General features: G+C 41.2%; 1 protein-coding gene across 4 annotated transcripts in view; it reads left to right on the forward strand.

The window, feature by feature from the left end:
• Positions 1–20182, forward strand: part of BICD2 (BICD cargo adaptor 2) — a 70079-nt gene that overhangs the window by 41659 nt on the left and 8238 nt on the right. For all 4 annotated transcript variants that reach the window (XM_072128147.1, XM_072128148.1, XM_072128149.1 and 1 more), the window contains exons 3-6: positions 11883–12035; positions 14865–15305; positions 16640–17641; positions 18135–18286. In XM_072128147.1, the coding sequence (XP_071984248.1) occupies positions 11883–12035; positions 14865–15305; positions 16640–17641; positions 18135–18286 (1748 nt within the window). The remainder of the gene's footprint in view (positions 1–11882; positions 12036–14864; positions 15306–16639; positions 17642–18134; positions 18287–20182) is intronic.

The raw sequence follows: 20182 nt of genomic DNA on the forward strand, positions 1-20182 counted from the left end.
TCGAGAAATCTCTTTCAGATTTCCTCTTTGCATTTTTGTCTCTATTTTTTTTTTTTCCTTTTCTTAGCTAATTGGACTTTTTTCTGATTCCTTGTCTATTCCTGCATATTCATTTAGCACTTGTAATGCAGCTAATAGTCTTTCTTTCCCATTCATGATAATTGCCCTAATTATCTGGGAGTCTGATTATAATGATTTAGAATTTTTTTTGTATGTTGGTACATAGACACGCGCCAGACATTGCCTGATTTCCTTCTATGTAGATACAGGATTCACTACAGGCACATTAGAAATAGATAGAAGTACGGTAGCTTCTTTGTTCTTTATTTCTAGTCACAATATTAATGGAATTTCTACAAATTTAATTGTATTTATTTTTATATATAATATATTTTTTTGTTCTGAATATTTTTCACTAGTTTTCTTCGACAGTTTACATTTAACAAATATGAAGGGGTTTTCAGCACCAGATTTATGTGTTAAGGCCCCTTTTACATAGGTATATTTAGTCCCTGAAATATGTACCCTCAGAGGGGCATATACCCCTGGGCCCCTGCCACCATAGTTCCTCCTACCTCTCCTCAGGACTACAGCTCCCACTGTTTTCAGAGGGGTATTGTATTCAAGCAAAGGGCAATAGAGTTGACTATATTGTTGGAAACCCAGTTTGCGGGATAAAGTTCAGTCTGGGAAATAGAAAGTCTTATGGTCTATATTTTATAGACTGAATATACCTGTGTAAAAACATTCAGTAAAAATAAGTAAATTCAACTGTAATGTCCCGGAGATGGAGTCTTTTCTAAATTCTTTTCTCAGTTAACTTTGTGTAGTTAGAAGGAGAAGGCCTGGTCCGCTCTCCCATTTCACCTTTAAGGCTGGGTCACCCATTTTAGAGCCATCTCCCCCCCCCCCCCCCCCCCAACCTGTGGGTATCCCAGGGATAACCTCTACTGTCCAGAGGGTATTTTTATGTAAATTTATGTATGCGTGTACCTTTTACTACTTTTTTTCCGGTAAGAATCTTAATTGAGCAGACCATGGATTGGTTTGACACATCCCATCCAGGAGAACCCTCAACAAATCATTAGCACAAAAACCCGATGTCTAACACTGAATTGTTGTGTAAAATTTATGCCAAATTTGCAACAAGCAAACCAACGTGTATGAACATACTCTTACTGTCCATGTTTACTGACTACACTTTAAAATCCTAGTTGGAAACCTATTTTCCAAGCCTGACTAATCTTAGGGGTCATGTCACATAAAACTGTGAGAACTCTCAAGAATAATCCACATTTCCAAGATAATTACTTTAGACTTTACTGCTTTAGTTTCTCTTTCCATCGACCACGGGCAATGGTAAGAGGTCATACGGCAAGGAAAAGAGGGAAAAACACTTTAATTCATGTATGGGAAATGACACTGGAAAAACTTAGTTGTATTGTTTTCTGAATAACTCCACAGCCTTCCACTGACTGACCTTTGTTATATTACATTATAGAATGTTGGGCTTGAAATTTCTAAGTTCTACGAATGAAAGCTAAGGAGAAAGTTAATATATTGATATATTCTAGTGCCCACAAGTGATTCCCTTATTTCGAGAACATGTGGCTCCATGCTTGACCACAGTTGAAGGTTCCACATGGAAGAGTCTCTCTAATTCTCCTGTGCTGCTGTTTTTTGAACCTCTTCACAATTTAATGGATTTGACGTATCAAAACCAAACCTACTTGACCAATGTTTCTTTTGAATGCGATGTTGAAAGTGAGTGGAAGGACTAGCATGCACGTTAGGCACTTGGCAGATCCGGCCATATATAACAAAGACTGAGAGGACTTAGTTTGTAATGTAGAGTCCATGCATCCAAAGTTTAAATACTGAACAAAAAGAAAAGAGATGTGTATATGGAACAAACAATACTTTATTAGATCATATAGTAAGATCATACAGACCCGGCAATATAGACGTTTTACAATAATGTATGGCCAACTTGGTTTCCGATTACTGTCTACTTGAAAAAGTAATGGTGGGTGGTTTCTGCTACAGAAAGTTACTTCTCACCTGGAGATAAAGATTCTAATACGTTCTCTATATCCTAAACCTATTGTTCACATAGGTGCACCAAAGGCTAGGAAGCTTCCAGATGACAATTTTTGACTGTTAGCAAATTTCAATACTCCCTGGTATAAGAACACATCTTTATTACAAAGATAAGAGTAGCTGATGAGGCCTATGAAACATCTTACATTGAGGCCTAGGAACTAGAACTTCTGCCTTTGCATGTGTCTCAGCCGTCTCCCCCCCTCCTGGCCCTGTGCTGGAATTTGGCGGCTGCAGTTGCTGAGGACATGAGAATGATGTCATGGTCTAAAGTTGAAAACTTCAGTCTAATATAATTTCATTGTGTGAGTCACCATCTCGAGTGCTTCGCCCGCGCTCTTACCACCAGCGAGGCCCAGCTATGAAAAATGCCTCACACGCTAGTGTAGATCTATCGGTGGATTGTCAGCTCTTGAGTCATTCAGTTTCTACATCTCCACGTTCCTTCTCTGAGTTCATATGTTCATCATATCTACAGCTAAAGCCGTTGTGCGACGTATTTCGTAGCCATGTCACGGACATTGTCTTTTTTTTTTTTTTTTGCTCTGTGTGACAGCGGTATTGTGTTTGTGTTGTTGTGTCTGTGCTGAGCCGGGCACATGGTTTATATTATGGTTACTGTGTGTGTTTTTTCTTTGTTAGCTTTTCACTATCTCCATATCCGCAGGGTTGTTTTTGGCTTTGTCTGAGCTTTGCAGCTATTTTAATATCGTGAGTGAATCAGCAGCATAAGGTACATATTTGTGTTACTTTTAACCCCTCCTAGAAGTGTGTTTTGTTTTCCTACTTCAAGTTCTGTCTCGTCTCTGAGATTAAACCCATGATCATTTGGCTTGTGGTACTTCAAGGATTTCTCAGTTGCCCGTCTGTCTGAACAACTGCTTACCAGCACATATGTCCTGGCAAAGCTACTCGGAGCAAATGATGGGCAACAGGCGGCATGCCCAAAGTAGTGTCGGGGAGGGGGTGTGTGACCCATTCTCTGCTCAAAACAGAACATTTTTGAATGGTACCCCTTCCTTCATCATAGTCCCATAAGCTTTATTTGCAGAAAGGAGAGCCCCTACCTAGGGTTCTCTTGCAGGACTGATGGTGTTATGATTAGATACTTTCTATGACTGTTATGTGTAGTCCTCTTCAGTGATACAATTACTCTACCGTGGAGCGAGCGCATTACAACTTGGTCTTTTCGGTCCGATACTCCAGTATAATGAGGCAGAAATGATTGACCATTGTTGTGCCAAAGCTGCAGCCGTCTGGTCAATAGTTACAGCCATATTGACTGAAAAGTAATTACACAGTGACAGTGATTGAAGCGGGAGGGTGAACGTTCCTCCAGAGACTGGCATTGACTTTCACCTTAGTTTGCTGAGCATCTGGTTATGTACACTGCCTGCACGTGTACTATAACACCGTATAGAACTGAAAATTTGTGGCTGAATTTGTGAATGTCTCCTTTTGTTGTTTCCTTTTTGGATTTTGTTAAAATGAGCAAATTGCTTGGAACGTTTCCAACCAAGCAGAAATCGTTCCAACAATCACAAAGGTGTGCCATGTATAGATGACGAAATCTGACAGAGACCGGCCTGCAGCCCTCTATCCAATGTAATAAAGAAGCGTGAAAACGAAAGCCAAGCTTCAGTCCAGAAGCTTCATAGGAAAACTAGTAGCAGACTTTGAGGCTGGAATAGCTAGTAATATCTGTGTATTATAGACGCTGAGTGATATTGACCACCTATCTTTAGGACAAGTGATCAATATCAGATCAGAGGAGGTCTGACATTCAGCAACCCTATCAGTGGCGATCCCGTCAGTTCCACTTTCAATTCTCGGCCAGTGATGTTTTGTATACAAGTCACAGCCTTTTTACATTCAAGCGCATCAGACTGAGCTGTAATACCTAAAACAGCCACTATGCAATATACAGTGCTGTGCTTGGTAAGGAGAAGCAAGGCCACAGTTTCAGGGCATAAAAGCAATCACGTTGCTGGGTATCTTCCCCTCACAGATTAGGTTGTGAGATCATTAGTCAAAGATAGTTGGTCAGGAAAAAATACATTTTGGAATACCCCTTTAAGCTTCCTGCGTACTGCACCTGAGCTCCCGTGTGCAGTGAATCATGGGTAAATGGCTAACTTTTCACTTAGTTTTTTCGAGTAGATTGATCCATATGAAGTATTTTTTGCCATTTCATCAATATTTGAGTCTGAAACGTAACCCGATTGTTTTAGCTATTACTATTATAAAAGGTAACCCTTTTTTTTTCTAACCTTGGACAGACTCTTAAGTGCTTCTGGCCACCTAAACTCGGTCTATATCCCCCAGAATATGAATTACTTTGAGCACAATAGAAATATTGTTCGGTTTGCCCACTGCCCTCTTTAGCTTGGCTTTGCCCATCCATCATCTCTCTGTGCGTGAATGTTCCCTCATTAGTGCTGGGTGTAATAAGCTGGCATCTGTCGCATATATTTACTGCCACACTTCCCAGGAGAGAATGACCCCATTGTTGCTGTGTGGATTACTTGTCAGGCTGAGCCCGGGCTGTATGTAAATCACTTTCGGGCCCATGTCTGCCTCCTTTGTCCTTAAATTACGTGGCACATTGTACGATCAGACGCAAGTCGTGGTCATTGTCCTGGACTTGTAACCAGGGATTCGAAGCCCTTAAATGTCGCATGTTGCAGAATTCATTGTGGGTTGATTTGTATGCGATAAAAAAATTCATACACGGTTGTGCTAAAAACTTTTTGTAAAACTTTTTTTTTTTTGGGGATGGAACCTCTCAAGACAAACAAAACCTGCAGCTAACTACAATTCTTTTAATACATGGTAGAAAGCAACACTTGCTAGAAAACGATTTTTCTTTATTAATAACATGGAAAAAGGATGCGGATGCTGCACTTTTTTTTTTATCTGCTATTAGTAATACAATGTGTAACAGAACCTGCTGAACAGTAGGAAATTGGAAATTCTCAATCTGTAGTGTAATACTGGCAATTGGACATTCCCGGGTGTACGGAACCGGCAATTCAGAGATCATGGGGCACATTTACTTACCCGGTCCAGTCGCGATCCAGCGGTGCGTTCTCCGACGCTGATTCGGGTTCTGCCGGGATTCACTAAGGTCCGTGCGCCGATATTCACCAGGTGTCGCTGCTGCGCCGAGGTCCGCCGAAGTTCACCTGCTTTTTTCTGGTGTATGTGAGTGCTTGATCTTGCGACACAAATGGCTTTTTAAATTCTGCGGTTTTTCCGAATCCTTCGGGTTGGCCGGTGGCCACGCCCCCGATTTCTGTCGCGCAAAAGACGATCGATCGCGTGCGCCACAATCCCGTGAAAAACAGCGCAAAGCGGAAATATTCGGGAAATACCCGACGGATTCGCGGCTGCGGATCCTTAGTAAATGTGCCCCCATGTGTCCAAAATGCGGCCCAAGACTCACTAACTTTTCCCAAAGTACTGGCACTGCAATTTAAGCAGTAACTTAACTTGTTGCTGCCTGCTCTGCCACAGCTTGTAATAGTATTGGCGTCCCAAGGACCAAAATACTGTTAAAAGAAAATAGGGCCCCTGAACAGGAAGAATAATGGAGCAAGTTCTCCATTGCCTCCAAACAGACCCTGTCCACACCTTATCACTATTCCTACAGAACCAGGCAGCCCAATATCGGTCACTTTAAAATAACGCAACACTACCTAGACTACAGGAAGATGTAATTTCTGGCAAATTCTGTGCCCACAGAGAGGTCTCTGAGTGCCACCTATGGCACCCGTGCCATAGCTTCACCATCGCTGCTCTAGTGTATATACCAGCAATTGGAGATTCCCTTGTGTATATACCGGGATTTGGAGCTTCCCTCGTGTATATACCGGGATTTGGAGCTTCCCTCGTGTATATACCGGGATTTGGAGCTTCCCTCGTGTATATACCGGGATTTGGAGCTTCCCTCGTGTATATACCGGGATTTGGAGCTTCCCTCGTGTATATACCGGGATTTGGAGATTCCCTCGTGTATATACCGGCAATTGAAGATTCCCTAGTGTATATACCGGCAATTGAAGATTCCCTAGTGTATATACCGGCGATTGGAGACTCTCTAGTGTATATACCGCCATTTTATCAGATGAACATTTTGGTTTCCTGAATAGTACAGACTATAAATTTATCTTCTTCCTTACCTAGAACTGATTGTGTGTCATTATTTAATCCTATAACCTTTTTTTCCTGCGATGAATAATCCACCATATTGACATTGTTCTTTTTACATATTGTATTTGTGACTTTTGTGCTAAAGTGTTCAATCTTTATTCATGCCTAAGTAAATAGAAATATCATTCACTGCAAACAAGGCGTACACATCTCTATACATCTCTTATTGACCCGAATGATTACTACAGGAATGTCAGGGCACTGCTGGTCAGCAGACTCCTGACATGTAATGCTGACACCCAGTGGATACTCGTGTAATACATCAGACTCTCCTTTACTGTGCTCTGCATTGTTAAATACTTATTTGCATCTACAGTGACTTTCTTATTTACATGTGTAATGATATATCTTCAACACTTTATAAAACGCTTTATCCCCATAGAAAAACATTCTGCTATTTATACCAAAGAATTAAGTATAGCGTCTTGTACGGATAATAAGCTATTGTTACACAGGAGCCCCCTTCTTTATCACAGTGTATGGGATTATCTTTGGCGGTTTTTTGCCCTATAATTTTATCTATTGCTCATTCAGCAGCACAGCTGTATTTATCACTGGCATCAGCAATGGCTGTAAAAAAAAAAAAAAAAAAACTACTTCAATCCCGCGCCGATCCAGCGTAGACAAACGGTCTTTGTTTACATGCAGTTAACATGTGACTTCGTTAGCCAATCAGTGGCCTGATTTACTACTGACCTAAGAAAATTGGTGAAATACGGTATTGTTCGACACATGTGGTCCATTTTTGCAGTGGGTTGCCCAGAAGACTAGGACATGTGGGTGCCACTTCCTGTATTTTTTTTTGTCCTGTGTACAGGTTACATACGGGGGACTCACAGCGCTGAGAGCAGCATCTCTTAAAGGGGTATTCTCGTCTGGGCACTCACATTCAGTTTCATTAATCTGCCATACATACACATTTCTTCAATTAGATGTTATTAAAAAAATGTTCCTGTGTGAAGATAATTTCTCATAAATGTAGTCATGTTGTCCCTTAGAAACGAGATAGCTTCCTCGGATACGACCACCTCTGCTGGAGAGATTGCAGAAAGAAACAAATTGTTTTTGTATATAAAATGTCCGGGAGTTGCTGCAGGTCCCACAGCTGTCCTGTGGTAATGATTGCTGAATCCTAATGGTCCTGCAGGACTCTATATAGAGCATATCTGGCCACCGCTGCCAGAGAGTGACGTGGTCGTATCCGAGGAAGCTATCTGGTTTCTAAGGGACAACATGGCTACATTTATTAGAAATTATCTTCACACAGGAACATTTTTTTAATTAACATCCAATTGAAGAAATGTTTATAAATGGCAAATGAATTTAATTAAATGTAAATGCCCTGATGAGAATACCCCTTTAAGTTTCGTGGGAAAGCAAGAAGATTTGGTGGATTTGGTTGTATTTGGTGAACTCTGTCCTGGGGCGATGGTCTGAGTGCCCATAAAAATGGCTCCAAGTGCCACCTCTGGCACCCGTGCAATAGGTTCTCCACCAGTTCCCTAGATGGTTCCTGTCCCCTATAAGGAGATGGAGCCAGCGGCCGAGCTCAAGCTTTACCTTGCATAGTTAGAATTTTCAGCAACCGTTAATGTCAGTGTTTTTTTACACATTGTATGGGTATAAATTTTATAAAATCATCCACTCTCCTGTCCCTGTAAATAGGTGTGGGTTCTCAGCCGGTGGTTCTGCTGCAGCTATTCCCCAACAATTATACTAAAGGGAAATTCTGCCTTGTGTGCATTGGTTACACAACAGCCAACAAATTATTCAAAGCAGAATCCAGTATAAAAATGTTACTGAAGAAAGGAGACAGCCCAAAGTATTATGTCATTTTTTGGAAGGTTACTGCTCTAATGTTCTGTTATGATGCATGTGTATCAGTGATCCGTACAAGAAGGATATCTCGGATTACACAGTATGTCACATTTTTGACAAATCTATCCACTTCCAAAAACTTGATCATCAACCTTTGTACTGGTTAATGCCTAGGGAAATATTTTTTGTATGTTCTGATGATGATGTCAGCCAACTAATGAGCTGACTGTCATCTGATACTATCTCTCCACATACATTGCCCCAAGTGATTCCCGAGGATAGAAAGGGGAGCAATGATCATGCGTTGGTGGAGGTCATGCCCAACATACTTCATATACTAAATACCTTATCTTCATGTTGCTGAAGTTAGGGACTTGGCACGTAGCCTGCCATATTCAGAATCTAGAACTACTCCACCATAATTAGTATATTACCACAAACAAACGGAGTTACAGCGTTCATATAAAATCAATACATATAAATCTTTATTTTTGACACAAGACAACACAGAATTGTACTGTCATACACTATTAAAATGATGTAATTAGTGAGTTTTATGCAGAGGAAATCCAAAACAAAAGGTCCGGTGAGACAGAAAACCGCATGACTGCATGACAGGGTATATTGCTAGGTTCTATAATAAACACATCAATATAAAGTAACAGACAAGTGTCCTACCCATTGTATGCCGTCTGTGGTTGCCTCCCGGACTCCCCAACGCGCGTTTCGCCCACGCTTCTTCAGGGGGTACGCCTGGACATTTTTTATGATGAGGGGGCGCTGCTGCCAGACATTTTATTAGAGAATAGTTTCTGCATTTCCCTAGGCTTATATTCGAGTCAATAAGTTTTCCCAGTTTTTTGTGTCAAAATTTGGTGCCTCGCCTTATACTCAGTACTTGGGCGGCTTATACTTGAGTATATATAGTACAAGTCAGTGGCTGGTGTCAATTTTTTAATTTTTCAATTTGACTTGATTGTTTGATGATGCAGTATGCCTGTTCCCTTTTTAATCCCAGCCTCAGGCATAGTCACGGTATTTAGTTTACTCGCTGTGACTAACATACTTTCAGACACTTTGCAGCTGTCATTCTATCTTTTTATAAATGTTATTCTGCATTTTACCTTCAGATGTTACTTTTACAGACACATATCTGATGTGCAGATGCATTGCTACAGGAATTCAAGCTTCTAATAGATCTGCTAGTCTACTGGGGACTTAAAGGGGTCGGCCACTTTACTCCAGATGTGGGGGGCGGGATATTGGGTAATTCGGCAATAGAAATCTTTTAAAGATTCTGCACCACTTTCTAGAAATGTAAAGTAATGCCCCTGGTTCAGAAATGAGATGCCATTCCTGTCCATAGAATGACCGGCCCTGAAGGGTCATGTGATCTCTATCTGTCCAAGGCCAATCTACCTTCCAGGACCTTATAATAGTATTGAAGTCCTGGAAGGTAAATTGGTCATGGACACTTAGGATCCTATGACCCTTCATCTCCGACTCTTTTATGAACAGGAATGGCATCTGAGGTAAAAGACGTTTCTTAACCAAGGACTTCACTTTAGACATTCCTAGAAAGAGGTGCAGAACTTTTAATGGAGGACATACATTTACTTGATTTAAAGTGACCAACCCCTTTAAGTCCGTCTTCCAAGGAAAAACAATGACCTAACCAGTTGGCTCCCTGTGTAACAGTGTAAACATGGAACAGGACCTGCTGGAAGTTTTGCAGCTTCGGCAGTCGGCTTATACAATGGGCCATGGGAACAATGGGTGTGTACGAGCCCATAGAAATCAATTTGCTTGTATTCTATTCATTGAGTTAACGGTTAGCACAAGGGCAAAAACCAAGTGTGCATGTACATGACGCCTAAGATGGACTCCTGTTAAAGTTGTATGGCCCATCTTTAGGCACCAGGGTTGCAGGATAAATTTGTAAACCAAGAGAGCTTATCCTGCCCATATCTTGCCCGTGGTCCCTATAGCAAGCTCCATGGTGTACTATTTTGTATACTGTATTTTTCAGACTATAAGGTTCAAAAAATATATATATTAGTATATTATAATATTATAGTCCAGTGCGCTTTATATATGAACCGTACTTACAGACAACAGCTGCCTTGAACTGTGCACAGGTCTGCCACCTGCTGGTCATTCATCCTTATAATCAGGTGCGCCTTATACTCCGGTGCGCCTTGTATATGAACCTAGACATTTTAGCAGGCATTTATTGATGGTGCGCCTTATAATCCGGTGCCCTTATAGTCCGAAAAATATGGTAATGTGCAATAAAATTTTTTAGATTCCTGTCCTTGCTCCTCTACAGGGTAGAGGATCAACCCTCCCCTATTCCTCTAGTAGGTGCATACATAGTTGTTTGTTCCTATTCTGCTGCTTGAATGTAGTTTCTTCAGTTATTCACCCGTTTCTGTGACAATCGGATTGGAATGTAACTGGCGCTCGAGAGCTGAAGTCATAATGAGACGCCTGTGCATCCACTCTGCTAATCTTCTAGATACATAACAACCCGTAATCCGTTCTTCATTCCCCGCTACCTCCTAATTAATATACAAAGGGCACATTGAGTAGAGGAATGCATTTTATTATTGAATCTGTCACATTTTGGCTGAGAAATTTTACTTCAAAGCCGTGCATCAGTTCCTTGGCAAACTTTTTTTTTTTTTTTAATGCTTTATATGGTTCCAATTTTTTTTTTTTAATATATACAAATGAGGTGTGGGCCAGCAGTCTGGTGTGCAGTTTATGGCTGTAAGGGGGAAGTTGCTTTAATCAATTTGTATACTTAACGCTCCAAAATCACTGCTTAATTGCTGATTTACCTTTCCAGTGTGGCCCCAAAATGCCACACAATAATTTGAGTGAGGGGTCCATTTGAGGCTTGACAAATCTATTATTACACTATTATACATGAGATTTTCCATGCACAAATCCATGAGGAAAGTCCACTGGTTACTCTGACCATATGCAGTCACACAGAATCTCCTGTTTACTTCATGTGCAGTATATGGGAGACGACTGCAAATTTTGAGAGAGAGTCTGCAGACGAGAAAACTGCTTAAAAATCCAGCACCCAGCCTGCATGTACGCACACAACCGCGTGTCCTGAAATGTAAAGGTTGAGAAACATGGTTGCTTTCTTCATAAAACAGCACCACTCCTGACCCTGGTTTGTGCCGGTATTGCAGCTGAGCTCCATTTATCTTTATGCAGCTGAGTTGCAATACAGGCACATACCAGGGTCAGGTGTGGCGCTGTTCTTGGAAGAAAGAAGTCATGTTTTTCAACCTCCTAAGCGTTAAAGGGGTATTCTGGGATCTGCACAGCGAAGGGTCAGCAGTGTTTAGAATGGTGAGGGGCCCGGGCAGTTTTTTCAGGTGTTCCACCCCTTGCAATGGCCAAATGAATCCATTTATTAGAACCCAGAATATTTCCTTATGTCTTATAGGCCATGTGTGTTAAAAATGAATGTCCCCTTGCATTGTGGTCTGTGATTTATGCTCAGCTTTAGAACATTTCCATCCGACCAAAGTGACCGGCTCCATCAGGTGACTGATCACATTACTGGAAATCGTGCCAGTCATCTCTCAGATTTATTACACTACATCTGTGGAACAATGCTACCTGGATACACAATGTTCCCTCTATGCATTATCACCCAGCGCCTCATTGTATGTATTCAGTCACAAGTTGGATCCATTTTCTAAGATCTCTACTTTCTATATTTTCAGCTGAATCAGAATGTGGAGGCCCAAAGAGCTCGCCTACGAGATGACATCAAGGAGTACAAGTTTCGGGAAGCCAGATTACTCCAAGATTATACTGAGCTGGAGGAGGAGAACATCTCTCTGCAGAAACAGGTTTCGATTCTTAAGCAGAATCAGGTGAGTTATTCTAGAATCAGAATTAAAATGAAGTCTGTTATTGTTGTTATTATTACTTTTACTTTTATTTTTTATTATTAAAGGTTTTATTATTAAAGGTTAGATTATTATTGTAGGTTTTATTATTATTATAGGTTTTATTACTATTATTATAGGTTTTATTATTGTTTTTATAGGTTTTATTATTGTTTTTATAGTTTTATTATTTATTATGAATTTGTTACATTATTAATTTCCATAGTGTTTTTGTAGGATATTTACCTGCACGTATAATTTCAGAATGACAATTGTCTTTTGGATGGTTTTGGACAAAAACAATCATATTTTATTTTTAGATCCTCTTTTTTTTCCCTGTATCTTTCATTTGATTTTCGTATCATTTTATGTTATTTTAAGGTTTTAAAAATATTTTATATGTATTTGAGGCGACCAAACAGTAGGATTACATGGCTACGGTGTTGTCTTTTAGATTTATGTTCCACTCCGTATGTTATAGAATGGAGTATTTCACATATTCCTACTTTATTGTCAAGATAACACTTTGCGGGGTTATAGATGATGCACATGTATAATGGATCCATAACAGCTCCAAGTTTTATGGAGCTAAATACAGGATTTTGTAGTCGATTGGGCTCATACTGCCTATGCTAAGCCTCATCAGATGTTGTATTGCGGAATTAATACAACCTAAAAACCACTGATTCTAGAGGACAAAAGACCTCTAATATGCTGCAGAATATAGCCAGTACACGGTGGGGCCTTACATGCTTTGTATGTCGCCATGCAGTCTCTTAATCTGTTTCTCAACTGTATTGTTAAAGGGAATCTGTCTGTAGTTGTGACCATACAAAGTTGTGAAGTGTAGGGTATCGGCCCTGAAAACCTGTGGAACTATTCTAATGTGTGGTTTGTTAGTAGCAGCAGGATTGTGTAAACTGCTTTTTTTATATTCCAGAATTGTAGGTTGATTCTGAGCTCTGATGTATGAGATCTCTTAAATGTACTGCTGGACAGACCCGCCCCCCTGAGTAACTGCTGTAGTGTTTAAACAGAAGCTGATGCAGTAGGGGAGGAGGGACTGTGCAGCAGTAAATTGATTAGAGCTCACACACCCGCATGCTCAGAATGCAGCTGCAATCCTCGAACATAATTTCTTTTTTTAACAGTCCCGCTGCTACTAGCAAGAAACAAAAGGTTATGGTTACACAGACCTCCAGGGCAAATACCCAACACTGTCTGCAGCTTTGCATGTGAAGATTGCCGATTCCCTTTTAATAATTAAAGAAGAGTAGTAGAGTACCAGAAGCATGGTATAGTTCTAGAATACCCCTTTAATGCCATCTTCTCAGGTTAGGTCACCCACTATATTACACAGATTGGGGGTCATTTACTAAGGGCCCGATTCACGTTTTCCCGACGTGCTACCCGAATATTTCCGATTTTCCCTGAATTGCCCCGGGATTTTGGCATATGCGATCGGATTGTGGCGCATCGGCGCTGGCGTGCATGTGACAGAAATTGGGGGGCGTGGCCGAACGAAAACCCAACGGATTCGGAAAAACCGCCGCATTTAAAAAAAAAATTGGTCGCGGAGCTTGCACTTACCTTCACTCAGCCCATTCCGATGCTCTTCAGCGCAGCAACGCCACCTGGTGGACGGCGGAGGAGCTACCTTAATGAATCCTGGCCGGACCCGAATCCAGCGCAGACAACGCGCCGCTGGATCGCGAATGGACCGGGTAAGTAAATCTACCCCATTGTAGTCAGACTCCCAGAACACCCAGGGGAGATCTAGAGCTTTTTATTATTTATCGTAAAGTATATACCTGCACCACTGAACCACCTTCCGGTCGTCTTGAATATGCTTTATCGTGACTCCTAGGATATATATAGTTCATCTAATAAAAGGATCTTCTAAAAAATAAGTGTAAAGCTTATAAAACTATGGCAAGTATGGACAGCTTTAGGTGCTAGAAGCAGAATAGAATTAACATGTTTACTATGGACGTGAAAAAACTTGCATGTACAGACAATATTCTGGTTAAAACAGTATATATTAATATGAATATTAAGATGAAAGTTTAACTTTAACTTACATTGCAGATCAAAACACGGTGAAACATAGGGGATCCTCAAATCAAGTTATCACCCGATATCACCCGGCACACAGAATATACCAGCTTGCATATCACTCCACAGATAGAATCAGCATTGTGTAGGGGACTTTTGTATTTATGCAAATGAGCTTCTCAGTGCACCATGGGTGGGGCCATTTCTACTGGTGCACTGTTTTATATCATTCTATGATGCTCAGTGCTGCCAAGCACTACTGCGCTTTCACACAATTATTGAAAGCCCTAGCAGAAAGAAGATGTAGAGACAAGACAATGGGTGCTCCGACAGCCTTGGCCCCTTTCTTGTGGTGCACCAAGAAGCTAATTTGCATAAAGATATACGCAAAATTTACTCTAAAACCATAAAGCACTTGGAAAGAAGAAGAAAGATATGTCTAGAAAAGGCATAACATGCCTTACGATTTGATAATTCTACTTGCAGGAGTGATTTGGGAGCTGGTAGACCCCCTTTAAAAATGTTATTCTAAGGGTAGTTCATGATGCTCATACATAGAGGGAGGATGATGATCACTAATGACACATGTAGAAAGAGGTACCAAATCTATCATCACATTTTGCTTTGTCTTATGAAGCTAGTCATTGGCCATCAACTTTTTGGAAAATGTGCATTTCTTAGTTGGAAATGCAATATAATATTGTTGGTAACAATATTTGGTTAAGGATTCCTGATTCTTACTTTTATCTTTTGCTACAGGTGGAATTCGAGGGTCTTAAACATGAGATCAAAAGACTGGAGGAAGAGACAGAGTTTTTGAATAGTCAGCTAGAAGATGCCATCCGACTGAAAGAGATTTCAGAGAGACAGCTGGAGGAAGCTCTGGAGACCTTGAAGACCGAACGTGAACAGAAGAACAACCTACGCAAAGAGCTGTCCCATTACATGAACATCAACGACTCCATGTTCAGCAACCACCTAAACTTCTCTCTCGATGGACTGAAGTTCAGTGATGAAATCACGGAGCCCAACAACGATGACGTTGTGAATGGTTTTGAGCACAATGGAGTCACCAAGATGAACGTTGACAACAAAGTGTCCACTCCGAAGAAGAATGATCCAGCACCAAGTCTGGTGTCGGACTTGTTAAGTGAGCTGAACATCTCTGAAATACAGAAGTTGAAGCAACAACTCATGCAGGTATATGATGTAGATTTGTACAGCTTCTTATGGGTAACTTTTACCAACAAGGATCACAACCTAAGGTGTATACTGCTTAGAGACAATGTAACCCGTAGTTTGAACGCAATCTTAGTTCTTGGGACAAGGTGTCCGCTTTATTGCTCAATGACAATGGGGTAGGCACTGCTCAGGAGGTAGCTTCCCTCCCCTGACTTGGTGCAGAACCTACCTGATTCCTTTGGCATATGGTCATGGGTACAAAAGTTAAATTTGTGGCCAATTTCCTTTCTGTTTGTTTTTGTTCCAGAGTAAGTGACAGTAATGTATAGTTATTCCATGTTCCATATAGTTGCTGCCACAATGAGATGGCTTTCCACAATAAACACTACTAAGCGCAATCTTCCTCTATCTGGAAAGGTTCTGACAAGTCGAATGCAGGTCGTCTTGCTCCTGGCTACATTACTAATGCACGTGTATACCGATAGCATCATAACTCATCTCTAATACATGTTCTTTCAGATCTTTAATAGGAAACATGTTTTTTCCATCTTCAATAGCAGAGGAAGTACATATACACATACTTTATTCTAGTATATGAAACTGACATGGAATTTTGTGTGGGTGGGTGGGCAGCCAGGTGAGCTTCTAGTAGAGGACTGTGGTGGATTTATTTGCACAGGCTAAAGTTAAACTGGAAAATCTTAAAATGCTCTACATTTCGCGGACTGTGTGATGTTGTATGAAAAATCTGTTGCATTATCATAAATAGTCTTGCTTTACACCTCCTTGAGTTTGACTTAAAGGGTTCTTCCAGTCACAACCTGTGGGGCTCCCACAGGTCACAAAAACGAGAGTCTCAAATTAATACAGCAGTTTGATCACACAAGAACTAGTTAGACACACTGGGGGAAATTTATTACAACTGGAGTCCCATATCTATTAAGAGGCTCCAGCTGTTTAGACCAGGTCTGACCTGGTGGAGATTTATTTTATAGTTTCCAACAGTTTTCTCGCAGGAGCTATAGTAAATGTGGGGGAAGATTGGGACATCCACAGACTTTCTCCCCCCTGACGTGCCCAAAGTGGTGTGTGAGGCGGAAAACCCTTCGAACTGGCGGAGTTGGGGAGATTTATGGGACTTCTCTGCCCTACTCAAGTAGTGTTTGATCTACCCATGAATGAAACGCGTTAGGTGCTCTCCCCAGGGCCTGGCTAACCTTTTACCCATTTTTTAATATATCCCTAATAATTTTTTTTTTAATTCACGACTAAATCACGGACTCAATTGTTAATGTTATGTTGAATTGATTTGAAATCTGTTTTGTAAATTCGGTCTTTCTCAAACATTTCAGGTGGAAAGGGAAAAGGTTGGTTTGTTGTCTACTCTTCAGGAATCCCAGAAACAGCTGGAGAACACCAAAGGTGCCCTTTCGGAGCAGAACGACAAGGTCAGCAGGCTCACTGAGAACCTCAATGCCATGAAGAAACTCCATGCCTCCAAGGAACGGCAGTCATCTCTGGACAATGAGAAGGAGCGCGATAGTCATGAAGACGGCGATTATTATGAGGTTGACATCAATGGTCCTGAGATCTTGGAGTGCAAGTACAAGGTAGCCTCAGCAGAAATACACGACCTCAAGGAAGAACTGAAGAGTGTAAAGGCCAAGTATGAAGAATGTGAGACAAAATATGAAGAGGAGAAGAACAAATATGAAAGTGAAACTCAAGCCATGGCAGAAAAGATCGCCTTGTTGGAGAAATCCTCACGGCAAGATAGAGACAAAGTTGTAAGACTCGAGAAAGAGTTGAAGAAAGTGAGTGATGTGGCAGGCGAGACACAAGGAAGTCTCACTGTGGCTCAGGATGAGCTGGTTACTTTTAGCGAAGAGTTGGCCAATTTGTACCACCATGTATGTATGTGCAACAATGAAACCCCCAACAGGGTCATGCTAGATTACTACAAGGAGGGCAAAGGCGGAAGAAACAGTCCAGAAGGTAAAGGGCGTAGGTCACCGATTCTGCTTTCTAAGGGTCTGCTGAGCAACGAAAATGGCCATAGTGACTCTGGATCTCCTGTATCTCCAATCCCATCACCTGTTTCCGATCCTAGAAGAGAACCCATGAACATTTACAATCTTATAGCTATAATCCGTGATCAGATCAAGCATTTGCAGGCCGCAGTGGACAGATCCACCGAGTTATCCCGACAGCAGGTAGCAAGCCAGGAGCTTGGCCCAGCAGTTGACAAGGACAAAGAAACACTCATGGAAGACATCTTGAAGCTGAAGTCTCTTCTGAGCACAAAGCGGGAACAGATTGCTACACTGAGAACTGTTCTCAAAGCCAACAAACAAGTGAGTCTCAATTTGATATGGAGCTTAAGCAATTATTTTTTCAATTATAATTTATTCATTCCGTGATACGCTCTGAGGAAAGTAGGTTATGTCTCATTATTTCGGAAGGGGGAAGTATATTTGCAATTAATCTCTGGTGCCGCTGAATCCTCTACCATTTTTTAGATTGAATGTACAAATCTTATTCTATTTCTTATTCAGTCTTAGGTTTACTTTAAAGAGACCTGTCGTGCCATGGTGCATCAACTGCTTATGTAGTGTGGATTTTCCAGATTAAGAATATGTTTGTTTTACATTAAGCACCATAGTATTCTCCTAGTGGTCTATGGCACATCAGAATTGATTGGATTACATTAATAGATACAACATATTAGGAAGTAATAATTTTTTTTTTATTAAAAAAAAATCATTACAAAATGCATAATACTTTTCAAATAATTTGGACAGAAAGAAAATGATAAGCTCATTATCTAATATTGTCTTCTATCTGTAGACTGCAGAAGTCGCTCTTGCCAACTTGAAGAGCAAGTATGAGAACGAGAAAGCTATGGTGACGGAAACCATGATGAAACTGCGCAACGAGCTAAAAGCGCTCAAGGAAGATGCTGCTACATTCTCCTCTCTCAGAGCCATGTTTGCCACAAGGTATGTAAACAGAACTGTATAAAATCCCTTACTTAAAGGGGCACGCCAGCGTAGCCCACATTTTATTTGCATGGCCCGGCTGTGGGAGGAAAGTTGACCCCGTTTTCCAGATAAGTGTTTGTCCCAGAGGTGGAACCTGCATCTATTATATATTTATGACCTATCTTGTGATCTTTCATAAATACATAAGAATACCCCTTTATGGTTTTTATTTTCTTGGGCAACCAAAGGAGTCTTCCTAGCAGTAGTGGATTTAGATTTAGGCGGTTTGGGCAGTGGCCAGGGGCACAAGCCTTCTCATGGCCACCCAAACCATCCATCAAATTTGATAGTGAGAAGGACCTCCACCCATGAAATCTTCGTACATCTGTTCCTGCTCAAAATACACGTGTAGATTCCAGGACCTTTGAAGGTCCTCCAGTGGTCCTGAAACCGCAGATTGAAAGCATTTCTCACGAAGCTGATTCTAGTACCATATGCAGGATGTGATTCCAGACTTGTAGGAGCTATAACATTCATACATAGTGGAGCTGTTCTTCCTGGTCCGTTCTTGAGTTGATTCCGGTGCCAGAAGCAGATATGTGATGGTCCCAAATCTAATTGTGATAACCTGTCATATGGTTATCAGTAGCGATAACCTGGAAAATCCCTCCCCCACCAAAAAAAAAAGCATGTAAATTTCCGTGTAACTTTTAGTAATCGTAAACTTGAGTCAAAGAAGGATCAGGTATTGTATGAGCTTCTTTGATGTGGTCTTTTTACGGTGACATTTGATTGGGACCCAAGACGCAAGCCAAGGTTGTAAAGCCCTAGAAAACAAATAACAATATATTATACTGTTGAAGTAAAAGCTTGGAGACTGAGGTCTAGTATAAATGAGGCAAGGAACGAGATTTCATTTTTTCATTACGGCATCTGAAAAGTCGTGATTGTAACTATTTTATTTCCTTGACTTTGATCTTGACATAAGGGAACTAGGAATAAATGGTTTGGTAAAGTAAAATTTCTTATTTGGAGACCATTAATAAACATTGCATCAAAAAAATCTTTTAGGACGAGGCCTCCTTACAAGAGATGACCATTGTAAATAATATATGGTAGAAAATGTGTAAATTTTACATAAGATAAGGGGGTGGTCTTCTAAAGAAATTTCAGTATACAGGCGGTCCCCTACTTAAGAACACTCGACTTACATATGACCCCTAGTTAGAAACGGACTGCTGGATATTGGTAATTTATTGTACTTTAGTCCTAGGCTACAATGATCTGCTGTAACAGTTATCACAGGAGTCTGTAATGAAGCTTTAGTGTTAATCCTGATTCTTATGACAACCCAACATTTTTAAAATCCAATTGTCACAGAGACCAAAAAAGTTCTGGCTGGGATTACAATGCTAAAATATACAGTTCCGACTTACATACAAATTCAACTTAAAGAGAACCTACCACCACGAATCTACCTATAAAGGTAGATCGGGTGGTAGGTGGATGTAAGGGACGTGAGGAGAGCTCTTTTTAGAGCTAATCCTCACGTCCCCGCTAACTTTTGGGAAACTTTATTAACCTAATATGTAAATTTAGTTATGCGGCTACTGGGGCGTGGAGTAGCCGGCACGAGGCTACACAGCGCGGCTACTCCACACCCCAGTAGCCACATTACTCCTCCTACCCTGTTGTGTCCGGCGCGCAGCTCCTCGTAGCTGCGCGCCCTCGTCCGATATGATGGCGTTCTGCGCATGCGCAGAACGCCGGCTGAGCAGTCCCAGCTCCGAAGCCGGAGCTACTGCGCATGCGCAGTAGCCGGCTTGTCAGACGAGGGCGCGCAGCTACGAGGAGCTGCGCGCCGGACACAACAGGGTAGGAGGAGTAATGTGGCTACTGGGGCGTGGAGTAGCC

This window comes from Engystomops pustulosus, chromosome 10 (genome assembly GCF_040894005.1).
Source record: "Engystomops pustulosus chromosome 10, aEngPut4.maternal, whole genome shotgun sequence".
Taxonomy (NCBI): Eukaryota; Metazoa; Chordata; class Amphibia; order Anura; family Leptodactylidae; genus Engystomops; species Engystomops pustulosus.